Source organism: Eumetopias jubatus, unplaced genomic scaffold, assembly GCF_037043125.1.
Source record: "Eumetopias jubatus isolate StellerSeaLion01/CBP00866 unplaced genomic scaffold, mEumJub1_p1.0 scaffold_8, whole genome shotgun sequence".
NCBI classification, from domain to species: Eukaryota; Metazoa; Chordata; class Mammalia; order Carnivora; family Otariidae; genus Eumetopias; species Eumetopias jubatus.
The window spans coordinates 89,924,808-89,943,506 of NW_028274814.1; the positions used below are offsets into that span (position 1 = coordinate 89,924,808).

At 43.5% G+C, this 18,699-nt stretch overlaps 1 protein-coding gene across 1 annotated transcript in view; it reads right to left on the bottom strand.

The window, feature by feature from the left end:
• Positions 1 to 336: 336 nt before the first annotated feature.
• PPM1H (protein phosphatase, Mg2+/Mn2+ dependent 1H) overlaps positions 337 to 18,699 on the bottom strand; it is a 241,547-nt gene continuing 223,184 nt past the window's right edge. Inside the window, exon 10 of the mRNA XM_028110952.2 lies at positions 337 to 5,035. Coding sequence (XP_027966753.1) covers positions 4,888 to 5,035 — 148 coding nt within the window. The 3' untranslated portion in view covers positions 337 to 4,887. The remainder of the gene's footprint in view (positions 5,036 to 18,699) is intronic.

Genomic DNA, 18,699 nt, shown 5'->3' on the forward strand with positions numbered 1-18,699 from the left:
ATCAAGTCACTGTTGTTGTACACCGAAAGCTAATGTAATGTTGTCTACCAATTACACCTTAAGAAAAAGAAAAAGAAAAAAGAATACCTCTTGGGAGCAATTCTTGGTAGTAATATCCAAGATGTTTCTTCTAGATGCACTGTTGAAATGGATAGCCTTTACTGCTATTCTTGTGTAGGTTTATAGAGTCGGCATCCATTCCCTTTTGATTGTCTTTCGAGTCTGTTCACTTTGTAACTCCCCATGAGGCCATGACACTCCCGTCATTCCATTACCTGATATGAAGAAACTTCAAAGCGAATTAAAAGAAATGACACAAACTTTTTTCTAGAGGGGTCCTATATACATATATATAATATTTTATTTTAAAATGTCATTGAGCATATACATTTCTTTATTTTCTTCCAGGGAACATTGCACCTAAGTTTCAAAACACACAAAATAGATCCCCTTTACTAAACAGTTTTCATTTTGGGGGGGTTACAAAAGTCAAGGTTTCACAATCACAAAGCATAAAGATACATGGTTCTGAAACCATTTTCAGGCAGATTCCTGTCATTCCCTGTACATCTGGTATTTTTGGAAACCCAGACCTTACAAATGATCTCCACTGTGGGCCTCCCTGGGTCTCCAGAAGAAACAGAGAAAACGGAAGTGAACAGAAATAAGAGAATTACCTCAGGACTCCCCAAACACAAAATACTATGGAAGATCTGAAGAGTGGGGGGGGGGGGTCACAAGGTTCTCCTTCAAGTACGTCACAGTAGAAAATAACAGCACATTTACAGCCTTATTTGGTCACTGTCTACCTGGTTGCTACGTGAACAAGACTTCATCTATGACGCAGAGGAAAAATGAAAGCTATTTACACGTAACATCATGGGTTAGAAAGAGCAGTCGTGCCCAGACCGGCACTCAGATCTGACAAAGAGCTGCCATGGTGCTCGTCTGAGAGGCAAGGAGGCTGCTCATGTAGTGTCCTTTGAAAAATCCCAGTGTACGCGTCTGCCACACCAGCCACACCCACCCAAAGTTTGCCCCGCATGGTGGGCTGTGTATGGTGTGCAGACTCTCACCCTTCTCTGCAATTGTAAAGTCCTCACAAATCCAAGTTTCTAAAGTAAGATTCTGTCCTGGGGCCAGATACCGTTTTCCTGTTTTCTGAGATCTGGTAAATTTTAGGGTCAGCCTGATTGTTCTTTGCATAGACAATGACTCTTCACTGCTTTCTCCAAGTATCCCAGAAGCAGTAATTTACTGAAGATAGAATCTCATAAAAGTTTAACATTCCCTCTGAGAACAGTGGTGCTGCTGGGTCACTTAAGGAAAGGTCAGATCCTCAAACTGTGGTGGAAAGAAACCACTGACCACCTTTGGCCGTGTTGAAAACGAATGGATTGGCAGACGAGGAAGGAGGTGCAGTCTAGAGGAGAATCAGAATTTTAAAGATGTGGGAGTCTTCTTCCGTACGTTTCCATGCTAGTGCTCTTGGTAAACCAAAAATCCTGCCCAAATGGCCAAAATCTGAGGCCAAATCTGGGTTCCAAGACTCTCATCCCTGCCCACCAATACCTGCCTACAGCTGTGGTTGTCCTGAGACGTTAAGTGAATACTTAGGAGTAAGAAGAATGTGAGCGCAGCTGACTTTGCACAACCCCACAGAGGTAAGCGGCTAGGAATTAAAAAATCAAACACCTTAAATTCCCCAAAGTTGTGGAAAGGAACTGAAATTGCCACTTTTTGTGGTTTGTCCTAGTGCATAGCCGAGTACTTGGCCTAGCCTGATTTCCCGTTCTCCCTTCCCACCCCAAGAAGGGCAGTCAAGTAAGCAGACCCACCACAAAACATACCCCCCATCTCTGACTGCTGGCGCTGCTCTCACTGCAGGTGTCGTGAGAACAAAGGTTTGGCTGTCGCCTGGCAAAAAGCTACAGGGTGTGGATGGAATATGAGTTTACCCTCTTTAAGGAAAAGACCTGTCCCCAAGTATTCCGAAGAGCAGGGTCCAGCCCAACAAAGAGATTTAGAACTGAAAGAGCCTTTCATTAGAGGAAGTGGCCACACGCACCCCAAGACAACTGTAAAGACTTGACTAGGAAATCGAAAAAGCTTTTTATTAAACAAGACTTCCTCTGAGGCTATTAGGACAAGCAGATTTCGCTATAAGTCAGATACACAAGATTTCAGAACCACATATAAATACGTTCTTCAGAATTTTGAGTCTGTTGCCTTTCGACCTCTCCAGGAATGCTCCAAGGGCCAACCCTGTTCTGTAGACACAGTTACTGCTCTTGGGATGGGATGGGACGGGGCCTGGGTGAAAAATAAAGCCAAACAGAGTAAGCTCAATTCACAGAGCAATATCAGTGCTGGGAAGATCTGCTATGGGCATTAACACATCACTTTTTCCACATATGATTTATCCACCTCATTTGTAATTTTCCTCCCATCCCCCAAACAGAAATAGGGCTTGAGCTTTTTTTTAACTAAGATCTTTCCACCAAGGAAGCTTAGGACAAGAATTCCTGGATACCTTTCTAATTCAAACCAGCAGGACTAAATGCTCAAGACTTTAGGATAAATTGAAAAAGAGGGTTCCAGAATTTTTCCTGAGACATTTCTTGGCAGTACATGAATTGGTGACTTGAGTAGAAGACTATCATGACATCTATGCCCAAAGTCGGACTCTGGTGGCTCAAATAAAAGTAGAAAAGTGCAAGGTAGGACCAACAGTGAAGCGCAGGAGAGAAAACAGATGAAAGGCAATGGGAACATGGGAAAGGTGACTGATTGTGAGGAGAGCTTCCCAAAGAAGGCAGTTCAGAGTCCTCCACAAAAAACTTTCTCGTTTTCCCCTTGTACGTGACTTTGAGTCAGGGCAGGGACAGAAGATGGAACCACACTGTGGGAGATGCCTACACATTATCCCACAGCATCTTATTCTGCCAGAGGAGCAAATGGCTTCCCACATATTTGTCCCCACAGAGCCATCTGGGGTCGCTCAGATCTCCTGGAAGAGGAGGCAAGCTGTCAGATGAAGATGACTCCTGACAAGGTAGTAGTCCAATTCTTCCCAGGCAACATTTTGGCAAACAGCTGGTGGGTAAATCCCCAAGTACTTTACCGACCAGACAGGGCATCATTTCCACAGCATGGAATGAATTCATTCCGGAGTAGAGAGGCTCCAGGCCTCTCCTACTAGAATATCTACAACTCCAGGAAGGTGACGAACTATCCTGGAGGAAAGGTTCCTCTCCTTTCCTCTCTTCTCCTCTGGGGAAGGGACCCAGCAAACACGCGAACTGGAATTGGCTCTCCAGCAGTTTTGGGAATCACATCACCAACATTGTTCTTTACTGGGTGGGAAGAATGTTTAAATTACACAAACCTGTCAGGATGGTGATGAAACCACAGGAGGCATGCAGGAAGAAGACTCAGTAATTGGACATCGCTCTACAAGGTCCTCTGGTGCAGAGCAGTAGTCTGCCCAAGAGATAGAAGTGATTTCTAAAAATCTATTTTGTGATTCCTCTTGGTAGAGAAGCAGCAGGTAGATTTGGTGTCCACTGCTTCTGCAGCTCTTGTGAGGAACGCTCAGAAGTGGAGCTACAATGGGAACTGGGGTTGCAGCTGTTGGGTGGCTGGGGAAGGAATGGGGTGCACAGCAGGAGAATGACCAGTCAACCCAATTCCAATTCACTTTAATCAGATGGCTGTTCTGAGTGGGCCTTGCCTGAAGATGAGGGGGAGAGCAGGACTGCTGCTACCTGACGGTACACGGATACGTACTGATGTGGAGTGGCCTTGGGGACAGTCACGGCCCATGGAACCTGGATCCAAAATGGAGGAATGGTCTTCATACGAGGTATGGTGACCTGACTGATAACATGGAGCTTCCTGTTCTGATTTCTTCAACACTGCTTTACATATGTCCCCGTGGCACAGCAGGTGGGGAGGGCCAACCATTCCAGAAATGAAAACCTGGATTCTCAGAGAAATCTCAAGCCACAAAAGGGGGACCCTTGAAAACAACTGAGGAACTGTTGGTCCAAAGAAACACCCATATTTTCATGAAAACACACTGATTTGGTGAGAAAATGCAACTCAGGAACAAACTATTACACAACAAAGACAGTACTCTGTCAGCCAGGGCACCGCTCCAGAAGGCTGCCTGGGTGGTGTGGGCTACAGGATATGGGGACAGCCTGGGCTGGACTTTGACACACAAATTCCTCAGCAAGGAGCTGGAAAGTCCCAGGCCTGTTTTATGAAAGGGAAACAATTAAGATTCAAGGAATATCAAAAAGAAAAAATCCCTGCCTCACCCCACCATAACCATGAAAAAATGGAGAGACAGACAGACAGACAGACAGACACACACACACACACACACACACAGATGGTGTTCCCTGAAATAAATCTCAGGCTTACTAGGAGGTGGGTGCTTATACTTTCTGAGGCATGATCCCCAACTTTCCAATGCAGCACTTTTAACCCGTAGAGAAGCTGGCAGCTTGACAGGCCCAAGAGTCTTCTGCCAGTTACACCTGAAAATGGCTGCCCAGCTACTCCAAATAAGTATGTGTGTGCCCAGAATAGGCAACGGCCACCCAGGAGGCCTATTAAAAGAACCAAAAGAAATACAACACTCAGTAGCAGCCTTTATGTTTTGCTCTCGTTGAGTATCCAGACCTGTTACTGAAGAGGAAACTGAAATCTAAGGGTCCCCCAGAAGTACAGCCAGAGGCCTTTCAGCAGCAAACTCCCCACCTGGGCTGGGAGGAGGGTGCGTCCCCCGGAACCCTGCGGGGGCCCGTCCCAGTCCCGCCCTGCTACGAGGTATCCCAGCTTTCTCCCCTGCTGTCCTCCTGATGCCCCAGGCCGTGTTCATGAAAGTGTGTTCCCATGTATTAAGGGAATGACATATACAGAAATGTCGTCTCCTGAGCCCAGTCGGTCATTAGATATCCGCCATCCTCTGTCCTTCAGGACACCACGGGCACGCATCACCAGGTCCTGAGCTGCCAATGTGTACCTGTGTAGGGAGAAGCAGGAATGAAACCATCAGTGTGGCATCAGGCAGAACCTGGAGTCAAGGAAGCCTGGGAAAGAGGCATCACTACAGCTGTGTCAGCAGTTTTCAAATACCCCTAAAGTCTCAAAAAGTCTAGGTCAGGGGCGCCTGGGTGGCTCAGATGGTTAAGTGTCTGCCTTTGGCTCAGGTCATGATCTCTGGGTCCTGGGATCGAGCCCCACGTCGGGCTCCCTGCTCAGTGAGGAGTCTGCTTCTCCCTCTCCCTCTGCCTCTCCCCCCCCGCTCATGCTCACTCTTTCTCTGTGTATCTCTCTGTCTCAAATGAATAAATAAAATCTTAAAGTCTAGGCCATCTTTTCCCAAAATGTGGGATGCCTAACGTGAGATTATTCTTTTAAGTGGATGGACAAGGCACCACATACATTAAAATAACCTCCTAAAATATTCTACTGTTGAGTCCTCTGAGGGTTTTGGTGATGTCAAGGAGACAGTCTCCGTTTGGTGTTGAGTCTGTCTTTAATATGGATCTGCTTGGGCTCATAGCTTTGCTTGGCAAACCATGCCTAACTGAGAAAGTACTTGGGAATCCTAAGAGTTTTGGTTTTCAGTGTTTATTTTTTGGACCATGTTCTTTTTTAGGACAAAGGATAGTCATTTTCCATTTACGGTAGAGGTCTTTTAAAATTGTTTTTAAAAAGTGAGTTGATTGAAATAAAAACATTAATAGTACATGTAGCATAGGAATACAATAAAAATGTGAAGGTGTTTTTGGGAAAGGACTGATAAACCTTGGTATGAATGAGCTATTCACCCGCCCTTATCAATGCCATTCTCTTCTCTTGATCAACGTAGGTACAGTGGGGGGCCCTCCAGAATTAGAAAATAAGATTGCTCATAGAGATTTAAACTCGAGGAAAAAGAATGGCTACATTATTAGTCAATGGAAAATATTAATATCTAAAGACCAGTGTGGGAGGGGACTTTGGTGGGTGTGGGCCTGAGTTGGCCTAGAGGCATTAAAAAAAAAAAAAAAAAAAAAGAGAGACAAAACATTGGCAGGTGTCTATCCAAATACTGATCAGAGCAGAGAGAGTCTTAGCTGACAGACTTCAAAGAGATTTAGTTCCGCTGGTACAACCATATTTAGTGTGGATGAATTACTCTCTCAGCCTTTGCCATTAAACATGATTCACCGTTAACTCTGATTTCACGTTCACCAAATAACCTGATTATGATCTGGCTCCTTGTGTAGGCCTGCCTACAGGGAAGGAATGAGCCAGTCATTGTACTTTAGGAATATCAGTCAGTTATATTTCTCCATATAAATGTCAACTGGCATTTCAGTTTCCAGATTAGTTTTGTAAGCTTGTTTAGGGTGAGCCCAGCTCTGACAATGAATCTGTTCTTTGTATGTTGATTAAACCAGTTTCTGAGCCTGAAAAGCTAAAAGCTAGACTCTGATAAATCACCAAGATAATAAATGTCACCCTATAAGGAAGGCTTCTTGGAAGGCTTTAACGACAGACCTTTAACAACAGACCACCCTGATATTACTAGTGGTTTTTCCCTACTTTGGAATGTCTCTGCCTTGCCCTCAGGGCTGTAATTTTATGGAATTCAGAACACCAGAAGGCTCTTCTATTTCTTCTTTTAAGACCCTTTATGGATTTACTGAGTCTCATATTAAAGGAGACCGGCAAAAAATTAATTAATTAAAAATAAGAGACTAGCGTCTAGCCCATCATTACAATATTTAAGACTAAGGTCTGCAGCAAATGATTTCAGGATTAAGATTCCAGGACATAAAGTCTTTGAGACTCAAGTCTCCTTGCAGCCCAGGCAGGAGAGAGGAGTGCAGGACACACTCTATCTAGGTGGCAGAGGAGAGGCTGTTTGAGTTAATACAAAATAAATGCCTTTCCTCCTGGAGGGTGGGTGGTGGGTGGGGAGGAGAGACACCTTCTTTTTCTATCTGTATGGAGAGAATTATCAGCTTTGAAGCAGAAATGTCTTCAGTAGCACTTGAGGGAAGATGCAGCCAGTTAGCCTTTCAGGGGGTTCTCCTGTTGAGATGAGGAAATAAACAGAAAGGAGTCCAGAGAGGCCTTTGGCTAAAGGGCCAAATAAATGTCCCCAAATCCACATACTGCAGCTTATATTATATTCAGAAGACTCTCTCAGATGCTCACCCCAGATTATTCTTGGGTTTATATTAAACTGTATATCTGAGATAGAACCATGCCGGGAAAGGCTACCAACAATATCAGAGTGATGTTTATTATCCTGGTGATTGACTGGGGTCCAGACTTTAGCCTTTCAAGTTAAGAAACGTGGCTGAGTCAATACCGAGTAGATTCATCTGTCAGGGCTGAACACGCCCTAACCTAGCTCAAGAGCATGCTAGACAGAGAAAATTGTAGCAAGTCATGATAAAAGGTGGCTGATGGTAAAAGAAAGATGCTCCAAGATGTCAAAAAACAGAGAAAAGAACTCAAGAGGCTGGCTCTCTAGGCTAGTCTAGGGAGAGGCGAACCGTCCTGTGGGGCAATGACGGCGAGAGATCAAAATGAAGTGAAGTCACAAAGAATGATCACCCTTAGTTCAAGGCAAGAGACCACCCTGATATTGTCACGGCTGGTGACTCTGGGTATTTAAAAATGGTCAAAATTAGCAGTGGTATTTTAAAAAGCAGCATTAGGTCACCTAGAAAAGATGGTTACCCAGGAAACTCATTTCCCTGAGGGCTCTACATAATTAAGGTTTTATTCTTAAAAATGGTTATTGCCTATTCCAAGATCACTTCCCTCGAGCCTGAATTTCTCTTTACCATCCATTCTGTCTTCCCTTAGGTGCTGAACTTGAGAGAGAAATCCATTTTTGCTTCTTCAATTTCTTCCCTTTTTCTTCCTTAATCTCTTACCAGTAGGCCCACTGCCTCACTCATCTGGCCTCTTACACCTTGACCTAAAAGCTTCTTCTCAGTACTCGTTCAGCTCACCCTTGCTCCAGCACAGATACCACTGACCATCTTCTTTGCCTTTGATGTCTCCTGTCTTCCTGAATTCTCCTTTTTTGGGTGGGGGTTGGGGGGGAGTGGGTAGGGGGGACAGCTTCCACTCCACTCCACACTCCCCAGTTCTCCTGCGTCTGGGCTTCCATGACACATGACACAAGCTCTTCTCTCTGATGCTCCTTAAGTTCCTTGGGAGGCCACAGTTAAGACTTAAGAAGAAGTCAATAAATATTAACCTATTAACAAGGTAGGACTTGCCCATCTATCATCCTGAGTTAATGCGATCCCCAGTCTCAGGCAAGAAAAGATGGTCATTTTCAATGCCACCTCCTCACCCTGATATTTTTCAAAGATAAAATCCACAAGATTGAGTAGGACTTCTAAACTTTGTATTTTAAAGTGTATTTCATTAGTGGTACATGGCTAATTAAAATAAAATCTAATTTCATAGTTATTAAGATGTAAGCTGTATTTATTGTAAAAACTAATATACCGGAGCTTATTTCTGCCATCACTAATACATAGAAATATATATAAAACTTCCTGTGCATTTTCTGATTATGTTTTTCTTCATTCTTGCTTTCTGAAATCAGGTTGATTGCTTGAACACCTTTTCCCTCCCTCTACTGGTTTAGAAGTGATAATTTCTTTCATTTTAGCACTTAAGTTTTTAACACATAGGTTAATCAGTATTTATGTCCTCCTTCAGAAAATAAAGGGATCTTGGAATGCCTTCTATCATCTTTCATGTTACTGGCAGGTAGTTGAATTTCATCCTTCTTTTTAAGCCTCTATTAGTCATTATTATCATTTACAATCCATACTTATGTAAATAAACCAACATACTAACTTCAGTGGTTTTTGAAATCCATTCCTTCCTTCTGGATTTTTTTTTTCTATTGAAGTCCATTTTTAGAAATTCTTTCAACAATGGTATATGAGGGATTAAACTCACCTAGTCTTTGGACCACAAAAATCTTTTATTTTTGCTTTTAATTTTGCATGATAGCTTTATTGGGTATAGAATTCTGGATTGACCATTACTTTTCCCTCAGCAGTTTAGAGATATTTCATTTATTGTGACTTCTCTTGTTGGGAAGACATTTCTTTATAAGGAAATATCTTCTCATTGGTAGCTTTTTAAGTTTTTACTGTTGTTATCGATGGTATGACGTTACACCACGACATAAGAGTGAGGATTCGTTTTTATCTATCATGGTTGAAAATCTGTTTTACTCCTTCAAATGAGAAGATATTTCTTTGAATCTGGAAAATTTTCAACTGTGAACTTTTTGAATATTGCTTGCCCTCTATTTTTTTAATATTTTCTCCTCTTAGGCCTTCCCCACTTTGCCTTCCAGAATTCCACTTCTTTCCTGTTTTCTTTTTTCTGATTTCTATAAATTCGCTAATTCCTGTTTTAGTGGTTTACTTTTCAATGCATTCAGTATAGTTAACTCTTCAACAACACGGAGGTTAAGGGACACCAATCACCACACAGTCAAAAATCCAAGTGTAACTTTTGACTCTCCGAAAACTTAACTACTAATAGCCTATTGTTGCCCAGACACCTTACTGATGACATAAACAGTGAATACATATTTGGTATGTTATACTTATTATATATACTGTATTACAATAAAGTAAGCTATAGAAAATATTATTAAAAAATCGTAAGAGAGGGCGCCTGGGTGGCTCAGTTGGTTAAGTGACTGCCTTCGGCTCAGGTCATGATCCTGGAGTCCCAGGATCGAGTCCCGCATCGGGCTCCCTGCTCAGCAGGGAGTCTGCTTCTCCCTCTGACCCTCTTCCCTCTTGTGCTCTCTGTCTCTCATTCTCTCTTTCTCAAATAAATAAATAAAATTTTTAAAAAAGATCGTAAAACACATTTGCAGTATGGTGTCAAAAAAAATCCATGTATAGGGGTGCCTGGGTGGCTCAGTTGTTAAGCGTCTGCCTTTGATTCAGGTCATGATCCCAGGGTCCTGAGATTGAGCCCCACATTGGGCTCCCTGCTCAGCAAGAAGCCTGCTTCTCCATCTTCCACCCCCTCCACCCTGCTTTTGTTCCCTCTCTTACTGTGTTTCTCTCTGTCAAATAAATAAAGTCTTAAAAAAAAAATCCATGTATAAGTGGACTCATGCAGTTGAAACCCATGTTATTCAGGGGTGAGCTATGGTAACTTTATTTCAATGACATACTTTTCTCCATTGTGAATTTTCATTTGGTTTTCCAAATTGACCTCTTCCTGCTTTGTGGTTCTATTTGTACATGTTTAAATTTTCAACCTGTTCTACTGGGTTTTCTTTGGAGAGGTAGAGAGAAGGCTCCATTGTGTCTAGTTATTCTTTCTTATACTGGCTTTAAAGCTATGTTTCTCTTCAGTAGGGGTTGCTTACTCTGTGCCCTAGGTTATAGAGAGATTTTTAAATTTGCCTTTATTATGAGTTTTCCAGCTGTAGAACATGTAATCTCTTGGTTTAGGATTCTCATAACACAGGAGTGGTGTGAGGTTTAACTTCCCATTTCCTGTGTGGTAAGCCTACCCAGCCATATCCCCTTCTCACAAAACTTCAGTTTCATCAGGTTCTTGCCATCATCCATGTATCCATGTGCTTCAGGGAAGGACCTGAGGTGGGAGGCTTGGGGAGAATGCCTAGGACCACTTCTTCCAACACTGTTGCCAGGAGCTCAGATTCCTCCACATGACTTCTCTTTGCCAGACTTCTCTGGTGAGTGTGGTATCCCCTTTGTAAAAGCAGCCTGTGTGGACAACTGAAGAGGACTGAGTAGATGCTGTATTCAGTGACTAACAGTACCGCTGAACTCTAGAACCAATTTCCTACATTTCCAACTTGCCCCAGGCATGAAACCATATATAAGGTTGCCTTATATCAAAACTGGTACAAGAGGAAACAACTTTCTCAGGAGGGAAAGACCTCAGTGTCCCCACTGCCATTTGGTTTTCTTTCAATTTCTACCTGACAAGGGCTGTCTGGTTTGGTGACTATGAAAGAAATTGCTAAATGTGGCAGTAAAACAGGAGAGCTCTCCAGATTTTGGTACTGAGACTGAACACAAGGGTAGACACGTGCCACCGATGGAGTTAAAACATGAAATGTGAGTACAAAAATATACAGGAGAGGAGCAAATAAGAATATGGCACAGCTGAAGACAGTGACAGGGAAGTGGATTCCACTGCACATGGGCCGAGGCTGTGAGGCGGGCTGAGGAGCCTGGCGATTCTGGAAGCTGGATGTGGAGCAGATGAAGGGCCATTCCTGAATGCTTGGTCATACCACATGAGAGAACTGCTGGAGCAGTTTGAAGTACTCGCTCTCTTCTAAGAAAGAATCTCCCTGGAGACAAGTTTTGTATTTTGAGAACATTTTTCTTCTTTGGCCACAACTTTCAATATTGATCAGCAAAAGAAATTTCAATACTGATCTGCTGAAAGAAATGGCTGCCAGGGAGGGAGCTAACTTGGCACACGGCACAGGGCTTGGCTCAGAGGCTTCCTCAGGCTCTGAGTGGGAGGGAGCAGAGAAAGGACAGCAGGGGAGGGAGGAAAACAAAGAAGAGGGCTGAAGGACTATGGGAAGGCCAGAAGCTCTTTTCACAATGGCACTAACAGGGTGGAAGGAGACCGATAAATCCTCAACTGTCTCTGTTGTCCCCGCCATTTCTGTGGCAGTTCTTACTTCTTTCGCCTCTTCAGCAGGGCATACAAAGGGGCTCAGGGTGTGGGCGTGGGTTGCCAAGGGTCCAATCCTGGTTTTACCACGGCCCACATGGGCACATTGGAAAAATTCCTGAGCCTCTTGGAGCCCCTCTTTTCTTACGTATAAATCTGGGATGATGACAGGGCAGACCTCAAAGGCTCCTGCAAGGAATGAATGAGATCCTTCCACAAAGCATTCAGCACAGTCTCGGCACTTGGTCAGAGGTCAGTTCCTGCTATCATTTTCCTCATTAAACATAAGATGTCTTTCTCTTCCCCCCAAGAGATCAGCCTTCAGTCATCCACCTCTTAGAGAGTCTATTTCTCACAGGGACTGCATTTGAATCAGCACTGGTGTCAAAACTACGTCCATTTCAGGCCTCAGGCTATAACCCTGCTTTAAAGGCTTGAATAGTTCTAGTTGGGTGGGAACTGCTATTTGCCATTTAGATGGTATAGATCAGGGTCTTACAAGAGGGAGGTAGGTGGCAGGAACTGGGGAATTAATGGGTTCCAAATATTTGCATATAAAAGGCCGCCTCCATCTGCTGATGCCCAGCAGTAATAGAGTGTGATGGGAACAAGAGGAGGACTCTTCTTTGCATTCCGAGCAGGCCTCTGAAATTTAAGAGGTAGAAAAGCTCTCCCAAGCTTGGGAACATTGGCAGGGATCTGTGGTGACCGGGTGGGCAGGGGGTGAGGGGTGGCTTGGAGAGGGCTCTTTATTGTATTTGGACCTGGGCAGCTCATCCCAGGAGGAGGCATCTCTTAGGCTCACTGCTGGGAGCTGAACCACGCGGGTCCCTTGTCTGCCTCTAAACTCACTGAAGCCACTTGTGACGGCTTCTGTCCCCAGCCCAGGGTGCAGGTGGAATATCCTGAGACACTGGAATACCGACAGCTCTGTCCATGACGTGGCCACGGTGTACCTCAGGGGTTAATGTGCCCGCAGGTACAAGGCCGCAGACTGGGGAGAGCGGCCGCACCCACAGGAGAGGGCGAGAACAACTGCCACGCCTGCCACGCGTGGTCCAGCCCTCCGCCCCTGGCACCAACTCCCTGGTTCCTTACGTGCTGTGTGTTTATTTTTGTTTGTATCCCAAACAGCACAATTTCAATGTGAGAGGGAGCAATCGAACATTTCCTTCTCAATCTTCCCTGGCAAGCCCTTTAAAATGCCCTGATCTTCCAACTAAGTGGCCACACAGCTCTGCTCCAGCAGCCATATAAAGAGCTGTGAGGCAGGAAAGAGGGGCCCGGCAGCGTGCTGTTCAGAGGCCATTATGGGCAGGGTCACAGACTGACTTCCCAGTTCCCATGGGTCTAAATATGCTCAACATTGCAAAAGAGACAAAAATGCAGATTTTATCTAGCCTTCAAACAGCAGATCAAGCACTCACAAATTTGTTCTTCAAACATGTAATTGATATGGGGGGCAGAGGGGAAAACCCTTCATTTTTTGCATCTGAGGCATAGTTTTTCAAAACCACGTGGTGCCAGTAGAAATTAGTTCAGCTAATTCGTGGAAAGACCTCATAAAAAGAAATTTTGTCTTTTGCCAAAATAAATTTCGTATTATCAAGGAAATACAAACTAGCAATACTAATAGCTGCCTGAGTAGCCTGCTGTCAGTGCTGGTGGCGTTTTTGCTAGTAACTTCCTACAGATTAATCTCTTCCTCGTCAATGGACGCGGATCAGAGTCTCAGAGAGCATGGATGTGAAGAACGCCATCTCAAGTGTGACCATCAAGGAGGCTTCATTTTTTTAAAGATTTTATTTATTTATTTGACAGAGAGAGCACGCATGCACAAGCAGAGAGAGCAGCAGAGGGAGAGGGAGAAACAGGCTCCCCGCTAAGCATGGAGCCCGATGTAGGGCTCAATCCCAGGACCCTGGGATCATGACCTGAGCCGAAGGCAGACACTTAACCCACTGAGCCACCCAGGCGTCCCAAGAAGCTTCTCTTGTTAGGGAAACGCTCTGTAGAATTTACGTTACATTGGTACTTACAGATTTAATACCCCATACAAAGCCCCTTGAGTGTCATGGCAGAGGGACCGAGGGTCAGTAGGTCCAAGTTACAAAGAGGAGGTTTCCACAGACAGCTTTCGGGCAATGAAGGACTGGCAAAGCCTCACAAAGTTTTGCTGGGGCATTTAGAATGCAACTGCATACCGTGCTTTCATGTTTGATTAACTGTTCTTTGGCCCTAGTTCCCTCTGGCTTTGTCCATGCCCTTCCCCCTCAGTCATATTGACAATTTATTACTTTCTGACAAAATATTAAGCATCCTCTTTGAGTGTTCACACACTGGCCTCTATTTTGAATATTCACAGGAGATCTACCACTAAATCTCCAGCTTATTAGAGGGGATAAGTCGATCCCTCGCTTGCCCCAGAAAACCCCTTCCAGGCCTTTCTCCAGCACCCTCTCCAAATTGTGCAGGATGTTTAGGCCTCAGCAGAGAATCTTCCTGGTATTATAGAGAACTACAGGTTGTGTAGCCCAACCTCCATGACTTCCAGCCACCCGACTCAGGTGCTAGGTTGGTTTATTTCCTATGAATGGTTCAATGCATACCCCACAATGGACTCACAGAACTGCCAACTCGGCTCTATTTCAGGGTGTGCTCCAATCAAAAGAAAAAAAGAAAAAGAAAGGAGGAAGGAAAGAAGGAGGAAGGAAAGAAAGAGGGAGGGAGGGAGGGAAGGGAGGAGGAGAAAGAAGGAAAGAAAAAGAAAGCATGCCAACCAGCCAGCCAGCCCCCACCTTCCAACATGATTAAATAGGTAAGCCTTTGGTCCCGGGCTACATCTGGGGAGAAATGAATCCTTCTGGCCAAGGAAGAGCCCACAGAGCCTCTGCAGTTATAAAGTGGGTCCTTCCTCCTCACAGACATTATAGCTTTGACTAAAACTTATTAGGATGACTTTCCCTCATATTTCTATTGCACAGGAAGATCAGAACAGCTCCCAGTTGGAGCAACTCCCCGCCACAGCTTTTGGGACTGAGCTCCCCATGGGCCACACAAAGAGACACACCCAGCCAGGGAAGGAGTGTGGTGCCCACCTCCCAAATTACACACGGAAATGTGCAAATATGTTGCACATGAAAGAGAAAACTTTACATCACTTCTAAGCCATAAGTGTGAAATAAATTGTTTCTCTGAATTCCTAGTATTGTTTAAATTACAAAGGAGCAGACGGGTAGAGAATCCACATCTTGTGTTTTCACCATTAGGTTGCACAGATGGTTTGCTGATTATGGGTCAGAATGAAGGAATTATATAAATTCCCTGTCATTATTATAGACTTCCTTTCCTACAACTAATTTCCACATTCATTAATCTTGTGAGTTCCTGGGGTGCCTGGGTGACTCACTCGGTCAAGTGTCTGCCCTCGGCTCAGGTCCTGATCCCAGGGTCCTGGGATTGAGCCCCACATTGGGCTCCCTGCTCAGTGGGGAGTCTGCTCCCTCCCTCTCCCTCTGCCGCTCCCCCTGCTTGTGCACGCACGCTCTCTCTCTCTGCCAAAAAATAAGTTGTTTTTTTTTTTTAAGATTTTATTTATATATTTGTCAGAGAGAGAGAGAGAGCACAAGCAGGGGGAACGGCAGGCAGAGGGAGAAGCAGGCTCCCAACTGAGCAAGGAGCCTGATGCAGGGCTCGATCCCAGGACCCTGGGATCATGACCTGAGCTGAAGGTAGATGCTTAACTGACTGAGCCATCCAGGCATCCCCCCAAAAACAAATTCTTTAAAAAAAAAATCTTGTGACTTCCTAAGGTCAGCCACAACTTGCATTTAGCTCTCACACCTCGTGTGTGGACAGCACCCCACGCTCAGCCCAGTCCGCCGCCATCCTGACCACTGGCTTACTTGACTGCACCATGTTCTCCCTCCCCAGCTGCACCTCGCCCCTACCCTGCCCGGCTCATCCTCATTTGTTCTTCAGGTTTAAGTTTAGATAGCCCTTCCTGTGGGAAACTTCCTCGGCTATCCCTTCCTCTAGGTTCGGCTCCTGTCTTTAATCACTTATACTGTAACTTCCTTATGTTTCCATAACCCCCTCAAGACTCTAAACTCCCAGAGGGCAGGAGCCAGGTCTGTTTGCTTCATAGATTTCTTCCCCAATACCAGCAGACCTTGGCTCATAAAACATGTCCTGAGTAATATTTCTCAAATGAACGAATCTGAATGGGAGTTATGTGGCAAAGAAGAAACCTCTGCCTATAAGGTCTTACTGCCTAAGGTCTCAAAACCCAACCAGAATTTTTTCTGATCTCCAGGCTGATGTTCTTTTTCTTACCAATAAAACGGGGCTTATCTTACAACTTTCCCTTTCACTCATTCCTCTACTGGATACGGAAGTCTTTCTTAGGCTTTGGTTTGCCATCTTCCCTGAAAGGCAGACATAAAACCTTTTTCTTTCTTGCCCTGTTTGTTCCACAGAAATCCCTCTAAGCCCTGCCTCTGGAGGTAGCAGTTCTGATGCACCTCAGAGCCCGCTCTCACCTGGCAGGCACCTGCCTGGTGACAACACTGTCCTGTCCGTAGGTTACCATTCCCTGGAGGGCAGATTTGTTGCCATGGAGAGAGATGGGCTGGTAAGCAAAACCAAACCAGCTTGGAGAGATTTAAAAAAAAAAAAAAAAAAAAAGTGGTGCCTTTGCACTTGTACCTGTCAGCTGGCTTTGCAAAGCTTTATAAAAATAATCATAGTAGAGAAAACTGGCGAGAATGTTGCTAACAAGCAGGATATAAAACAGATTAAAACTAAAGCTCAACAGGAGAAAAATCCACTTAAGTTCAAATAAAAGAATCCAAACAATTGGATACCAAACAAGTCAAGGAAGAGAGAGACAGCCTTGCTTCACTTTTTTCCTAAAGGAATATTTTTCGTTGTGAAATATATGAAACATAGAAAAATAGCATCAAATACAGAGTAACAACAACAAACACCCATTACTGCTTAGTCATTAGCAGGAACTTCACTTTACAGAGATGTATGAGGTCAGTACTACTGGAACCCCCATTTTACAGAGGAGGAATTTGAGGCACTGAGAAGTTAAGAAACACAAGTCTAGAAGAAGCAGAACCAGGATTTGAACTCAGGCAGTCTGACTAGTTTCCATGCTTATAAGCACCAGGCTACGCTGCCTCTCGTAGTGTACATGCGAACAAATGCATACAACATATATAGTTTCAAATAACATGCATGATCATGTAGCTGCCATTTAGCTAAAGGAACAGTACCAGAAAGATCTCAGAAGCTCACTATGGCCTTTTCTCAAGCACATACCCTTCCCCTCCCTGTCACCCCTTCTACCAAGGTAACTATTACCCTGAATTTTGGGTTAATTTTTTGCTTTTTGTTACAGTTTTAGTATCTATATACCTAAATGATATATTGTTAGTTTTCTGCTTCATGTCAATAGAATCATAATATGTGTATTCTTCTATGACTTACTTATTAAACTCAACATTATGTTTTTGAGATTCTTCCCTGCTAATGAGCACATCTTTGGTTCATTCCCTTTTTTTCTGAGCTATAAAGCCTTCTGTCCTAAAGTTTATCCATCCTATGATTGGACACGTGTGTTGATTCCAGCTTTTGTAATAAAAACAATTCTGTGGGTATCTTTTTGTATGAAATTTTAGCAGCACCACATCACCTGCATGGTCTATTAAAACACAAGCTGCTGGGTCCCCTCACTGGAGTTTTATTTGGTAGATTTGGGATGGGGCCTGAGAATTTGCATCTTTAACAAGTTCTCAGATGATGCCAATGCCATGTGACCCAAGGACTACACTTTCATAACCAGTGCTCCAGGGTACAGACCTAGGAGAACTTCGGAGTCACAGGATATGCAAAGACCTAACTTCACCAGGTATGCCAAGGTGTCATCCGTCTGTCTAAAAATTCACAAAGCCATCTGCTGTTACTTCATGTTTTTAATTTGTACCTCTCTGCTTACTCCAGTTGTGTTTTTAAAATATATTTACTGGACATTAACATTCTTCTGTGTCATGAGTGTTTGGTTCTTGCTCATTTTTCTACTGGGTTGTTTGTGTTTCCTTTATTGATCTGTGAGAGTTCACTGTATTCTATGGATAGGAATCCCTCTTCGGTTATACAGGTTGCAAAAATCTTTTCCCAGTTCACAGCTTATCATTTTACTCTCTTTATGTTGTCTTTTGAAGAATGAAAGTTGCTAATTTTAATGCAGTTAAGGTTATCAATCTTTTATTTTTCGTGCTTTTTGGGTCTTCTTTAAGAAATCCTTCTCTAAGATCATATAAACAGACTCTCCCAAACTATTTTTTCTATCAGTTGTATTTATTTTGCCTTTCACATTTAAGTCTTAATTTTCATGGACTTGATTTTAGCTTATGGTGTGAGGAAAGGGTTCAATTTTAATTTTTTCTACACTCTTTTAATTGTTCTGATTTTGTCTTAATATCTAGAAGGGTAAGACCCATACAGAAATGTCACAAACATTCCTAGCATTTTGTTCTTCCGTATACATCTTAGAATAAGTTTATGAAGCTACATGAAAACCTCACTGGAATTTTGGTTATAACTGTACTGCCTCTAAAGATCAATCAGGGAGAATTAATATCTTTACAATGTACCTATGAAAGAATACATATATCTTCATAGCATCTTCACATTTAATTTCTGCTGTGTCTGAGATATTACTGTTTTTTATTCCCAATGTTATTTGTAACCCTTTGTTTTTGATTAGTCTTATGAGAAATTTACCTAATTTATTAATTTTCCAAATTTGTTTTTGAGAAATAATTTGTGGTAAAATAAACATAACACAGAACTTAGCATTTTTACCATTTTAAAGCATGTACAGTTCAAAGGCATTAAGTACATTCATACTATTGTAGAACCATCACCACTATTTACCCTCAAAACGTT